The 15,000-nt window shown below is 32.8% G+C and overlaps 1 protein-coding gene across 4 annotated transcripts in view; it reads left to right on the forward strand.

The window, feature by feature from the left end:
- The window catches only part of LOC143033352 (organic cation transporter protein-like), a 48,453-nt gene extending 36,428 nt beyond the window's left edge, over window positions 1–12,025 (forward strand). For all 4 annotated transcript variants that reach the window (XM_076198687.1, XM_076198686.1, XM_076198685.1 and 1 more), the window contains exons 9-13: window positions 288–451; window positions 5,725–5,897; window positions 7,183–7,247; window positions 7,567–7,686; window positions 11,376–12,025. In XM_076198687.1, coding sequence (XP_076054802.1) covers window positions 288–451; window positions 5,725–5,897; window positions 7,183–7,247; window positions 7,567–7,686; window positions 11,376–11,627 — 774 coding nt within the window. In that variant the 3' untranslated portion in view covers window positions 11,628–12,025. The remainder of the gene's footprint in view (window positions 1–287; window positions 452–5,724; window positions 5,898–7,182; window positions 7,248–7,566; window positions 7,687–11,375) is intronic.
- Window positions 12,026–15,000: the final 2,975 nt, after the last annotated feature.

Here is a 15,000-nt window from a genome sequence, read left to right on the forward strand (position 1 = left end):
CTACCATAAAATCTTCTTCAAGAGTTTTTGCAGGCTGACCGTGAAGGAAATCTCTTGTTATCTATTTATATTTATTCATTTATTTATTTATTTATCTATTTATTTACTCATTTGTTTATTTATTTGTTTATATATTTTCATTTATTCATTTATTGTTCGGATCATTGAACTAGGTAGTATCCACCGCGGTCAGATTATTCAAGAGATTATCCTAGATTATCCTTTACCACGTTAATAACTTTTCCTCTTTTCCTTCTTCTTCTTCAACTGTTTATTCCTCTTAACAGAAGCAGCAAGAGAATACTCGTAGAACGGTCGACGAAGGAAAGGACACACTTCTGTCTCTGGTGACAATGCCTACACTGCGCTTGCGCACGCTGGTGCTCTTGGGCGTCTGGTTTCTGCTCTCCATCGTCTACTTGGGCATTCCCCTGAACGCAGACCAGATAGGGTACGTGCAACGTACACAGTCACTAATCTCTCCAGTGTCCACCACCTCCTCATGTTGAAGCGTATTACTTAGTCATTCATTATTCTAAATCCCTCATGTCGTGATTGACTACGCCATAGTTCATTTAGACTGAATCCTCGATAGATGCTAGTTTTGGACAATTTTGCTTGACTATATGTAGAAGTTTCCTACAGTTGTAGTCTTAAAAACAAAGGAATTGGTGTTTTGAGAAGTATGTATGTGTTATTGACCTAAACTCTAATCCAATTCAAGAGATCCCCCCTATTCTAATATTTCTAGAATATTAGTCATAGTTCTGTGAATGCTTTCTGTAAGTTTCTCAGCACCTCCTGTTGTTTGAACTGTGCATATGTATGTCATTATACACACAACCTTAACCACCTCTTGGTATTAGAAAAAAAACTAATATATCACAGGAGTTGTCTTTGTAAACTTCTCAGGTGTATCCGATCCTGTCCACCATCTTAGTCTCCATCTGAGATTGGCAAAGAATGTAACAAACATCAGTGTAACCCTGATACACAAAAGAAGTTTCTGTGTCAAGATGGAAGAAAAGAGGAATCGATGGTAATCCCAAAAGAGTGGATTACCCCAAGGCTCAGTCCTAATGATGCAATACAATCTCTACTTGAGAGTTTGCCAAAGGAACGCGGTCTGGAATGAATAAATATGGTCAGATAGAGTCTGAATGTGCCTGCAGTGTATTGCTGTGGAGCGGTACCGGAGAATGAATCATGTTTTTAAGGATTGCCCACTTACCATACCGATATCAGTCTTTGAGCTGATGACTGCAATATTTTCTGGTTCGATGTTTAGCCCAAGATAAGAATGATTGGCTATCTTAGTGCGCATGGGGGAGTTTTAAAAGATAACCCGTTGTTTCATACATTTTGATACACACACACACACGCGCGCGCGCACACTCACACACACACACACACACACACACACACACACACACACACACACACACACACACACACACACACACACACACACACACACACACACACACACACACACACACACACACACACACACACACACACACTTCAACGAACGGACGGCTTAGAAGACGTTCTGAAGAAAATTGAAGTATTGTGGATCCCAACGCAAAGAGAAGTGCCTATTGTATTTACAGGGTGGGGGGGAAATTGCTCGTGAGGTAGTAGGAAAGTAGGGAAAGAGGAGAAGGGGAGGGATTACTGAGGGAAATGGAAGGAAATGAGGAAGGAGTAGACTTGGCCCAGACAGACAGGCGAAAGGTAAACAAACGGCCTCCCGACGACGATGAAATGTCTAACAAAAATGTAAAGATTAGAAGTATAGATAAGAGCAATACAGTAGAAAGCGATGAGAATATTTTCCAGGGATTTAAAGAGGGTGGGGGGGGACACAAACCCCCCCCCGACTGACAAGACTAGAAGAGAAGGTCGATAAGATGATCGAGGACTTGGAGCGTAGGTTCGGTCATGTTAACAATATTATACGGAGGGTTGAAAAATTGGAAGAACTAGAGAAGGCGAACAAAAACTTAACTGATGAAATAGAAAACCTGAAAAGACAGTTAAAAGAAGTAAAGGTGGAGAATGAGGAATTGAAGAGGAATAGTAAAGAAAACAGAGAGGGATGGAAGTCGATAAAAGAAAACAGTAAAGTTGCATTTACTGATATAATTAAACAGCAAATGAGAGAACAAACTGAAGACTCAGTTATTAAAGTGATGAGACAGAAGGAGAATATAGTAAGAGACTTAGCTGACAAAAAAAAAAGTATAATTATATTAGGAATGGAAGAGAAACATAACCCAGATAGAACCTCAAGAACCAATGAGGAAAATGAAAAAGTAAGCAGTTTACTAAAATTAGTTCAGGAAGATGAACCAGAAATTATGAAGGAAATTGAGGAAAAATTCAGGCTTGGAAAGTATAGTAGAGATAAGACCAGACCAATTAAGATTAAATTCAGGTCACAAACGACGGCAGAGAATATCTTATCCAAAACAGGGAAACTAGCAACAAGTGAACAATATAAAAAGGTATGGATAAAAAGGGAAATTAATAAAGAGGAAAGAGAGGAAGAAAAGCAGAAAAGACTTGAAGCTAAGACAAAAAACGAGAACAGAACGGAGTCAGAGAAAGAGAGATTCTATTGGAGAGTAGTGAATATGAAACTAAGGCAGTTCGACATACAAGAGAAAAACAAAAGGGAAACAGAGAACACAATGGAAGTGACAGAAAACTAAGAGTGTCTTACACAAATATAGATGGATTAATAACAGGATTGAATGAGCTGAATGATTATTTGAAAGAAAAAGAACCGGACATAATGGGAATTATAGAAACAAAATTAAAAGGCCCACTACCACCCAACAGTGTAGGACATGATGCATATAATTATTGGATTAAAAACAGAGAGAAAAAGCAAGGGGGTGGAGTTATGTTCCTGACTAAGAAGGATATAAACGTGAAGGGTGTCATATATGGAAAGAATACAGTAGAGATGATTATGATAGAAGTGGAAGACAGAGATAAGAAGAGCAGAAAATTTGTGATAAATTATGTGCCTCCGAAAACAGCCTCATGGGAGGAGAGTGAACATAAAAATATGTTAGAGGACACAAAGATAACATTAAATAAAATAATGGAAGATGGAGGAAGAATAGTTATAATGGGCGACTTTAATTGCAAAGAAATCTGCTGGGAAGAAATGACAGTAAAGGGTGGAGACGGCTCATGGGGAAACGCTCTACTTGAGATGATTACTGACCATACAATGACACAATGGATACAGGAGAACACCAGGTATAGAAATGAAGAAGAACCATCGAGACTAGACTTAATAATTACATCTGAACCTAGAATAGTGGACAAGATTGAATATAAAACACCAATAAGTAAAAGTGACCACATATTGATTGAACTGGAACTTAATGAAGAAAAATATAGGAAAAGAAATGAGCAATATAGAAAAGGAAGAATGATGTATGAAAAAACAAACTTTGATAAAATAAGAGAATTCTTTCAACAAGAAAACTGGGAAGAAATATACAAAGAAGAAACAACAATGGAAGAGAAATGGAATATTTTGACAAAAATTTACAAAAAAGGAGTGGAAAAGTATGTCCCAAGACAAAAACAAGAAAAAGAATATGTAAAATGCTGGTACAACAAAAGTTGTAGGGAGCTAAAAGACAAAAGAGACAAAGCCTGGACCAGATGGAAAAAAGACAGACCTGAAAAATGGAAAATATATACCGGTTATAGAAATGAATATGTACAAACGTGCAGAGAGGAAAAGAGAAAATATGAAAAAGATGTCATAGAAAAGTGTAAAGATCAACCAAAACTATTCTACAGATTTGTAAACAATAAACTGAAAAACAAACAAGACTTGGAGAAATTAAGAAAAGAGGGAGTTGAATACACTGAGGAAATGGAAATGGCGGAAATTATGAACAAACATTTTAAATCAGTGTTTACAAGGGAGAACATACAACCTGAAGAGATTGAATGGAAAGTGAAAGTCCCCCCTATGGAAGAAATAGAAGTAACAAAGAATGAAATATTGACACACTTGAGTAATCTTGATGTCAGAAAATCGCATGGACCAGATGATATAGCAAACTGGATTCTGAAAGAATGCAGGAATGAACTGGCAGACAAAATACATAGCATACTAAACAGTTCCTTGAAAGAAGGAAAAGTTCCAGAAGATTGGAAAAAAAGCAAATATAGTACCTATATATAAAGGAGGAAATAAAGAAGACCCTACAAACTATATACCAGTCTCTCTAACAAGTAAAATAGCAAAAATTTGTGAAAGAATTATCAAAAGTAGATGGGTAAAATATTTAGAAAAAAACAAAGTGTTAAATCCAAGGCAATTTGGATTCAGACAAGGACGATCATGCGTCACCAATTTAATATGTTTCTATTCAAGGCTAATAGATATAATACAAGAAAGAGATGGATGGGCGGACTGTGCATTTTTAGACCTAAAGAAAGCTTTTGACAAAGTACCACATAAGAAGTTGCTTAAGAAATTAGAAACTGAAGGAGGAATACAGGGAAAACTACTAAATTGGATGGAAGACTTTTTGCAAGAAAGAAAAATGAGAGTAGTGATAAGAAACCAGCACTCAAAATGGGATGAAGTAATAAGCGGTGTTCCGCAGGGAACAGTACTGGCCCCAATAATGTTTGCTATATATATTAATGATATGGATGAAGGAATAGAAAGCTATATGAGCTTCTTTGCAGATGATGCAAAACTACTGAAAAGAGTGGAAACTGAAGAAGATTGTGAATCACTACAGAGAGATCTAAATATAGTACAGGAATGGAGTAAAAGTGGGAGATGGAGTTCAATACAAAAAAGTGTAGTATAATGGAATTTGGAAAAAGCAAAAACAGAATAACAGGAGCATATAAATTGGGAGAAGAAGGAATAAAAAAAGTAGAAAATGAGAAGGACCTGGGAGTCATTGTTATGAATAATATGTCACCTGAGAAACATATAAATAAGATTTTTGGAGAAACTTATAATTTAATAAGAACAATCAAAGTTGCATTTACATTCCTGGATGAAGAAATGGTGAAGAAAATCCTAATCACCCTGATAAGACCAAGATTGGAATATACAGCAACGATATGGTCACCAAGTACAAAAAAATGTATAAAAAAACTTGAAAGAATACAAAGAGCAATTACAAAACTGGCACCAACGCTCTCAAAACTATCATATGAAGAGAGACTAGAAAAACTTGAACTACAGACACTAGAGCAAAGAAGAGAGAGAGGAGATTTGATAGCTATTTACAGAATCATGAAAGGCATAGAAATTACTGATAGAGAGAATCTGATAAAATGGGATAACAGAAATACAAGAGGACACGGAAAGAAAATAAAAAAAGACAGCTATAGAAGAGACTTGAAAGAGAACAGCTTTCCTCACAGAGTAATAAACAGTTGGAACAAGTTAGATGAGAAAGTGATGTGTACAAAAACAATTCATGAATTTAAAAACAGTTTAGATAAAATGAGGTATGAAGACGGGACACACGAGCTCCCCTTCCCGTAAAATACAACTCGGTAAATATAACTAGGTAAATACACACACACACACACACAAAGGGAACTTGAGAGATAATCTTACTTCATTATTCCTAACTTCACTTGTGATATACGATACCCCCTTCCCCTTGCTATGGCATCCTTCTTTACTTCCATACCATCTTCTCGTTCCTGCAGGTCACCGTTCCTTTACATGGGCCTGGTTGGCGTGATGGAGATCCCCGCTTACAGCCTGACCGCACCCATCACACGATCATTCGGGCGACGGAAGGTGGCCTTCATCTCCATGGTGGGCAGTGGGTTGTGTGCTTTCGCCGTGTTTCTTCTTAACTGGACCGGTGCTGCTAACGGTGAGTGGACGGACGCGCGCCCCGACTGCGAGAGATGTCACCTGCTGAATGATATAACCTGAAGCTAGCCAGAACGAAATATTTAGGGTCGGTCTTCGTATTGAACTCTTTCTCCACAGAAACGGTCCTAAGGAGCCAGAATAAGAGGGACAGTACCATCCCGTCTAGAAGAGTCTTGGTATCGAGTCTCTGTAATCGTATTTCTCCGTAGAGGGTGCCACAAGAACGAATTGAATAACCAAAGAAATACCACCCAGTACGGAAGGGGTTAAAGGAGTTACTTGATATCTGATGATTTTTTTTATGTTGAAATAGCCTTGAGAAGATTAGAGAACAGCAGTACATAAACATGGGATACTTGAGAAAGAAGGTTGAGAACCCCTGGGTTAAAGGGGGGTCAAAGCAGGTCAGGTTAGGGATATCCCTGCTGTAACCCAATACTACCTCCCTCGTGGTCCGCTGCTTTGTGTTCATATCCATCTATGGGAAAGGCTTCAGTGGTAAACCTTGAGGAAAAAATCAGGAGTTCGAGTCCTGTAGTTCGCTGTTGTATAACAACATCGCTCTGGCAATTCCTGCGACGGCGCCAGTGCCAAACTGTGACAGCCTTGCTGTTCCTTTGGATCCATCAGTAACGTGGAGAGGGACGGGGGTCCTGCATTTGTCTTTTCTCGTTATATTGCTTTTGATATCTTATTTTCTTTGGTTTACTTATTATCATTATTATTGATAATAATAATAATAATAATAATAATGACAATAACAATAATAATAATGATAATAATAATAATGATAATAATAATAATAATAATGATAATAATAGTAATAATAATAATAATAATAATAATAATAATAATAATAATAATAATAATAATAATAATAATAATAATAATAATAATAATAATAATAATAATAATAATAATAATAATAATAATAATAATAATAATAATAATAATAATAATAATGATAATAATAATAATAATAATAATGATAATAATAATGATAACAATAATAATGATAATAATAATGATAATAATAATACTATCATTATTATCATTATTGATGTTGTTGCTGTTGTTGTTATTGTTTTTGTTGTTATTATTATTATTATGATCATCATTATCATCATTATCATTGTTGTTATTGCCATTATTGCTATTACTTATATTATTGTCATTTTTTCTTGATAGCTTCCGCGGGTTTGCAATTTGGCCCCAACGGTTGTGTTCATCGATGTAAGTATTCTTTAAAGGTTTCTCAAAGTTGCACCTAAAATCTATTTCAGGCCAAAGTTGGAGCCAATGGGTCTTTGTCCTAGTCGGCTACATGCTTACCTGCACATCCTACCAAGTAGGTTTTGCTCTCTCATTTTTTTTTTCCATCTACTTACGACTTTGTCTCCTGAAGCTAAATATAAAGACATTTCCTGTCATCTGGCAATTGATCGGAATGCTCTATTCTTATTCACTCTGTGTGTGTGTGTGTGTGTGTGTGTGTGTGTGTGTGTGTGTGTGTGTGTGTGTGTGTGTGTGTGTGTGTGTGTGTGTGTGTGTGTGTGTGTGTGTGTGTGTGTGTGTGTGTGTGTGTGTGTGTGTGTGTGTGTGTGTGTGTGTGTGTGTGTGTATTCGTATTCATTTATCTATCTCAATTGTATTTCCCCTCGTTTTAGGTTATTTTCCTGTACTCGCCTGAACTCTTTCCGACCTCGTTACGGCCGCAGGGCACCGCCATCTGCGTCGTCATCGGCAACGTGGGCTTCAGCATCCCGCCCTATATCTCCATGCTTCTTGTGAGTATGGATCACTTCATGCGCGCGCACGAGTACATAAGAACATAAGAATGAAGGAGACTGCAAGAGACCAGATGGCCTTCACTAAGCAGTTCAATGTCCCTTACCACCTGATATTCCTATTCATAAATTATCTAATCTTCTCTTAAATCAACCAATTGTTTTCAGCATTTGCTTCATGGTTACGAAGTCTATTCCATTCATTAGCCACCCTTTTGATAAACCACTTCTTCCCTATTTCCTTTTTAAACCTAAAACTATCTAAATGAATAATGTTGAGGTTACTTATTTCCCATGCTATATCAGAACTTGTCAGATATATCTTTCGTTGTTGAGCATTTAATATATCTGATGTACTGCAGCTCACGTTCGTTGAATATTTACTTGAAATTGTGTTACTATGAATACGAAAATCTCTCTTGCCCTTATGACAGGAGCTGCCGGTCGGAGTACACACCCACTACACACACATATAGCACATAGCCAATATCTTTTCCATATCAGTGCTTTGTGAATGGAGGGCCATCCCTCTGTCCCGCCACTTCGCTCGGGTGAAAAGCAATACAACGAGGAGGCACGGAGCTTCCACGGCAGAACCCGACAAGTTTGAAAAGTTTATTCAACTCATACCCTAACGGGGCATGAGAGTATAAACAGGTCACAAAATACATAAACATATTTCCGACTTGATCTGACCCAGTTATTCTCAACCTTTTTCACTCAATTCCACCTTAATGAATTCTCAATATGTGTGTGGCTCCTCTTGATTTTTCTCCAAATCCCACAACGCAAAAAATAAATATATAAATAGATAAATAAATAGATAAATAAATGAATAAATTATTAAAATAGATAAGTGAATAAATAAATAAAATTAATTAATAAATAGATAGATAATTAAAATAAATAAATCAATAAATAAGCAATTAGAATAAATTAAGTAAATAAATAGATAATTTGATAAAGTAAATAAATCAATAAATAATTAAATAAAGTAGATAAATAAATAATTAGATAGAGTAAATAAATAGATAATTAAATAAAGTAAATAACTAGAAAAATAATCAAAATGAAGTAGTTGAATAAATTAATAATTAAAATAAAGTAATTAAATATACAATCAAAATTAAATAATTCAATAAATAATCAAAATAAAGTAATTAAATAAATAATTAATCAAAATAAAGTAATTAAATAAATAAATAATCAAAATAAAGTAATTGAATAGATAAATAATTAAAATAAAGTAATAAAATAAATAATTAACTAAAATAAAATAATTAGATATATAAGTAATTAAAATAAAGTAAATAAATTAATAAATAAAATAAAGTGAATAAATAAGTAAATAATTAAAATAAAGTAAATAAATAAGTAAATTATTAAAATAAAGTAAATAGATAAGTAAATAATAAAAATAAAGTAAATAAATAAATAAATAGATAAATAGATAAATTTATCTAAATAAATAAATAGATAAATAAATAATTAAAATAAAGTAAATAGATAAACAAATAATTAAAATAAAGTAAATAGATAAATAAATAATTAAAATAAAGTAAATAAATAATTAAAATAGAGTAAGTAAATAAATAAATAATTAGAATAAAGTAAATACATAAATAAATAAGATAAAGTAAATGAATAAATAAATAAATAAAATAAAGTAAATAGATAACTAAAATATATAAATAAGTAGATTAAATAAATAAATGATCAATTAGAATAAATAGACAATTAATCAAAATAAATGAATAAATAATCAAAATAGATAATTAATAAATTAAAATGAATTATTAATTAATTAAAATAATTAATTGATTAATTGAAATAATATATAATTAATTAAAATAAATAATTAAAATAAACAAATGAATAATTGAATAGCTAAATGAATAATTCAAATAAATAATTGATTAATTAAGATAAATAAATAATTGAATAAATTTGAATAAATGATCAGTTGAAATAGATAAATAAATAATCAAAATTGATAAATAATCAATCAAAATAAATAAATAATTAAAATAGATAAACATAATAATTAAATTAGATCAATAAATAATTGAAATAGACAAATAAATAATTAAGATAAATAGATAAATAGATAGATAAATAAAATTTATGAATAAATAAGTAAATAAATGAATAGATGAATAAATAAATAAGTAAATAGATAGATAAATAAGTAAATAAGCAAATTAGATAAGTAGATAAGTAAATGAATAGATAATTAAAATAAATAAATAGATAATTAAAATAAATAAATAAATAAAATAGATAAATAGCTAATCAAAATAAGTAAATAAATAATTAAAATAAATAAATAGAATAAATAAATAAGTAAATAAATAAACAAGTAAATAAATAAGTAAACAAATAAATAAATAAGTGAATAAATAAGTAAATAAATAAATATACAAATAAATAAATAAACAAATAAATAAATAAATAAGTAAATAAATAAATAAATAAATAAATAGATAAATAAGTAAATAAATAAATAAATAGTTAAAATAGATAAATAGTTAAAATAAATAAATAAATAATTGAAATAAATAAATAAATAATTGAAATAAATAAGTAAATAAGTAAATAATAATAATAATAATAATAATAATAATAATAATAATAATAATAATAATAATAATAATAATAATAATAATAATAATAATAATAATAATAATAATAATTATAATAATAATAATAATAATAATAATAATAATAATAATAATAATAATAATGATAATAATAATAATAATAATAATGATGATGATGATGATGATGATGATGATGATGATGATGATGATGATGATGATGATGATGATGATGATGATGATGATGATGAAGATGATGATGATGATAATAATAATAATAATAATAATAATAATAATAATAATAATAATAATAATAATAATAACAATAGCAATAATAATAATAATAATAATGATAATAATAATAATAATAATAATAATAATAATAATAATAATAATAATAATAATAATAATAATAATAATAATAATAATAATAATAATAATCATAATGTGTTAATGAAGGGAAACCCTTTGCTTTATTACAAAGTTGACAATCATAATTGTCTTATGTTTGTTCTGCCAGGACAGTGATAGATTTTTTCATATATAGATTCATCATATTATATAAAAAAAAACACATATAATTTGTAACAGCAGACCATGGCCCACAAATTGAGAACCACTGGTTTAACATTATCATATGGTGAAAGAAGTACCTCCCCTTGGGCTGCGTTATCCATTCGTCCATTCACAATCATCATTTATTTACTAATGTGTTTTGCATACTCTCTACCCTGCTCGACAGATATTCTTGGTATATCAATACCTCCTTCTTTCCCATCCCTGCATCTCATTCATAGTCTTTCCTTCAAGTTCACTCAAGCCTCTTCTGTGTTCCACCCTTTTTTAGAAACAGAATTTAACCTATTAACTGAAGGAAGCTCGGGCTGTCCCGAGTAGTGACTAATAAGTTAAGATTAAATGTTTTCTTTTATAAAAGATGTATGGCAAATGCTACGTAATAACTGGGGATACAATTTAATAAGCAACTGAAGGCGACTGGGGAAAAGCAGATAATACAAAACGGGAGGATATTGGATCGGATTGTGCGAAACGTAAGATGGATTAATTTGTTTGTTTTGTTTTTTTCCCCAGGGAGAACAAAACAACTTCTATTTGACCGCCATCTTGGGAGTATGCAGCCTTTCGGCCGGGCTTCTTCTCTTCCTCCTTCCAGAAACCAACGGCTGTCGTCTTCCTGAGACCGTGGCCGAAGTCGAAGAAGAGAGGAGGATCAAGGCAAATACGACTAAAGTCGACAGCGAGAGAAAGACAAGCTCAGATATGTCCATTAACGTCGAAGATGCAAAGAGTATCTTTACCATCCCGATCTCTCCCAAAGGGTAGGCTCTTCTTCATCTCGGACAACGAACTTGCCCAAGAGGGGTCCGTCACGGATGTGTTGCAGCCTTGCGGTTCTTGCTACGCCTTAACTGCAATACCAGAAGGATTTGATGGATAGATAGATAGATAGATAGATAGATAGGTAGATAGATAGATATATGATAGATAGATAATCATCATATCATTAGCATTAGCATTATCACCATTACTATCATCATCATCATCATCATCCAAACATCAACCCATTTTCAGTATCCTGCCATTTTAACGGGTACATCTGGACAGAAATGTAAAATTGAAAATAAAAAAAAGAAAGCATGTACGGATAAAACTGAGTCATCTGGTGGACCTCATATTGGTCACGTGACCCCTCCTAATTTCCTCAATAAAACAGGAATTCATGAACGAGTTTCATTCTGCTCACCTTCCTTTATCTTTTTTTACTAATTTTTATTTGATTCCATGTGTGGCCAAAATTTACGACAAAAAAAAAAAAAAAAAAACGTCCATGCCGGAGTTCAGTATACCAACGATAAGGATTCGTTTGTTCATTTATCCTCGGAAAGGAGGTCATTTAGAGAAGACTGTAGTTTGTTTTTGGCTATAGCTAAGTCCCTTATGAGTCATTAGACTCGAAAGGTTATGATAGTATTTTAACCAAGGGGGAGATGATAGTCGTTATGTAAAATTCTGGTTATCGCCAGATGATTTCATGAAGCTAAATTGAACTTGCTCATAGTCTCGCTACACAGTGTGACACCGCCTTTAGTGTGTATCAGTTAGACATCTGAAGTAAGTTGTTGATATTTTTAGTTTTAGCCTTGAAGGCCGAAAGTATGATCAGCGTGTCTCCTAAGAGATAGTGCAACATTCATACCCCCCACTATGATGACTTAGTCTAACTTGATAAAGTTATTTGTACGATGAGAAGTTATGTGAAGTATTAGGTGTATTGGAATGGGCGTAGTTGTAAATACAGTCTGAAACCTGTGTAATCAATTCAACTATACTCTATGCTAACGCTGGAATGCAGCACGAGACTGTTTCGCCGCTGAATTCTGCCATTGCAGGGAAGGGTTGGTAAGCCACGTAAGTGTGACGTGAAGAACTGCCTGGCATTGGCCTTACCTGGGATCGAATCTGGGGCCATCGCGAGGTCATGTGTTTTCAGTCAGTGTGACAAGAGACATCGTTAATTGTTATTATTGAATATTTCGAGATGCTCGCTGGTCGAGCGGCTTGGGTTGTCATTATTTTGGCTGCGAGGTTAAGAGAGTTCTTACCAAGGGCATATTACACTGAATTCCCTTCCCTCAAAAAATCGCTCGTAAGGAGTTATTGTCTCTGGATTGGTGAGCTCCATGAAGTACCAAATCAGGACTGTAGATAAGGTTAGGGTGGCGCAAACAGTGAAAGATGAATGTTTGGTCTGTGATGTATATTAAGAATATTCCAAAATCCTCTTAAGAATTTCAAGACTGAAGACCTTGGGCAAGATGCTTTGAGGATGCCACAACTGTCACAACTCTGCATCTTCCAGCCACTGTCTCTTCTGGACCAAAAAGTTTCCAGGTCATTATTTTGCTCTTCATCTGCATTCCTTTGTGCAAGAAAAAGGCATGGGAATGGAGAAAACAGATAAAAAAAAAACATTGTTATGGTAGGGCGTTTGTGTTGTTTATCACCTTATCTAATCATATGCATCAGCCTTGATAAGATTCCGATCCAGGACATCGTCTCGTATCCCTTGTACCTTGTGACCGTCAGGTCGGAGCCAATGATCGTGAGTACATTAAAGTGATATGGATGTCGTACCCTGTGCCATAGACGTCGGATAGACTCATTCCCCCCTGTGTCGTCTGCTTTCAGAACCTATGGGCAGTATTGGACACCCTTACTTCCACCTGGAGGTGCATGGTACTTAGTCTCCGAAGTGAAGATCTCTATTTAACAACCTCGATTTTTATTATTTATTTATTTATTTATTTATTTATTTATTTATCTATTTATTTATTTATTTATCTATCTATTTATCTATTTATCTATTTATTTATATATGTATGTATTTTTTTTTTTTTTTTTCTTTTCTTTTTTTTATTGTTTACATGAGATTTGACAATGAGCACCTGGACTCCTCTCCTTTTTCCTGTTAACTGGCCACATAAACACAGGTTCATCCTAAGATAACACAGAAAACAGACCAAAATTTCTACCCGGAGATATCTGAAGGAGGATCTGAGGGCCTCTTTTAGCTGCTATTTGGCTATGGCTTCCAGTAAGTGTTATTGGAAAGACAACACGGTCATTATCCTCGAAGCAGTAGATTTTTTCTTTATGAAAAATAATGATAGATACCCATGCCGCTTAATTGATCAAGGAATATGTGGAAGCATACTTTCTATTTTCTGTTCTAGATGATTCTAGAGTCTCATTCAGCTAAAAACTTGCATGGTTTAGGTTACGGATGTTGTTCTTCATAACACCAGGGGGGAGATCAACTTCACGCTTCTGTTGCCAAAGGCAATGCATTGCAGTTGTCTCCTCACGCATTTCTTATGTAATCCCTCCTCCCCTTATCACTTTCATATCTTCATTTCAGCTTGCCGATAATCCTGTATGAAAATAGACACGAGTGTTACTATCTTATCTTTATACAAACAAATCAAGGTTGAAAGAAAGGACTTTTTTTTTCTTGTCCATCCGCTCATGATGTGTTGTCAGGTGTTTATTATGGTTTAATGATTCAGTGGCTGGCTTCTGGCGATTACTTTCAGGAAAGATTTCCCCAACTTTATCTCACCTAGTGGACGTCTTAGTCAGTGATATTGTTAAGGAGCCCCAGATTCAATTGTTCCCAGTCTTATGAGTAGACTTTATTAGATATTCATCAATTTCATTTTTTATCATACAAATATAGTAGTTATGTAAAGTGTATATTCATACATGAACGAATTTCACTACACTCCTGAATTTATGAATAAAAGGTTTCACAGAATAACCGACAATGGATAAATCCCCACACTATATAATTCAAGAAACATCGACATCACGTCAAAATAAAATAGCTTATCATTAAGAGAACATTTTCTTTAAAACATATTCAAGAAAACTTTTTTTCGATAATAGCCGAGCTGCTGATGGATTTTTCTTTTTTTTTTCTCTATTATCATCATTATTCTTATTATCGTTGTATTTTATTTTGTTTTATTCTATTTTATTTTATCTTATATTATTATATTATATTGTATTTTATTTTATTTTATTTTATTTTATTTTATTTTATTTTATTTTATTTTATTTTATTTTATTTTATTCTATTCTATTCTATTCTATTCTATTCTATTCTATTTTATTCTATTCTATTCTATTCTATCAT

Source organism: Oratosquilla oratoria, chromosome 15 (genome assembly GCF_046742065.1).
Source record: "Oratosquilla oratoria isolate Oo_2021 chromosome 15, ASM4674206v1, whole genome shotgun sequence".
Lineage (NCBI taxonomy): Eukaryota > Metazoa > Arthropoda > Malacostraca > Stomatopoda > Squillidae > Oratosquilla > Oratosquilla oratoria.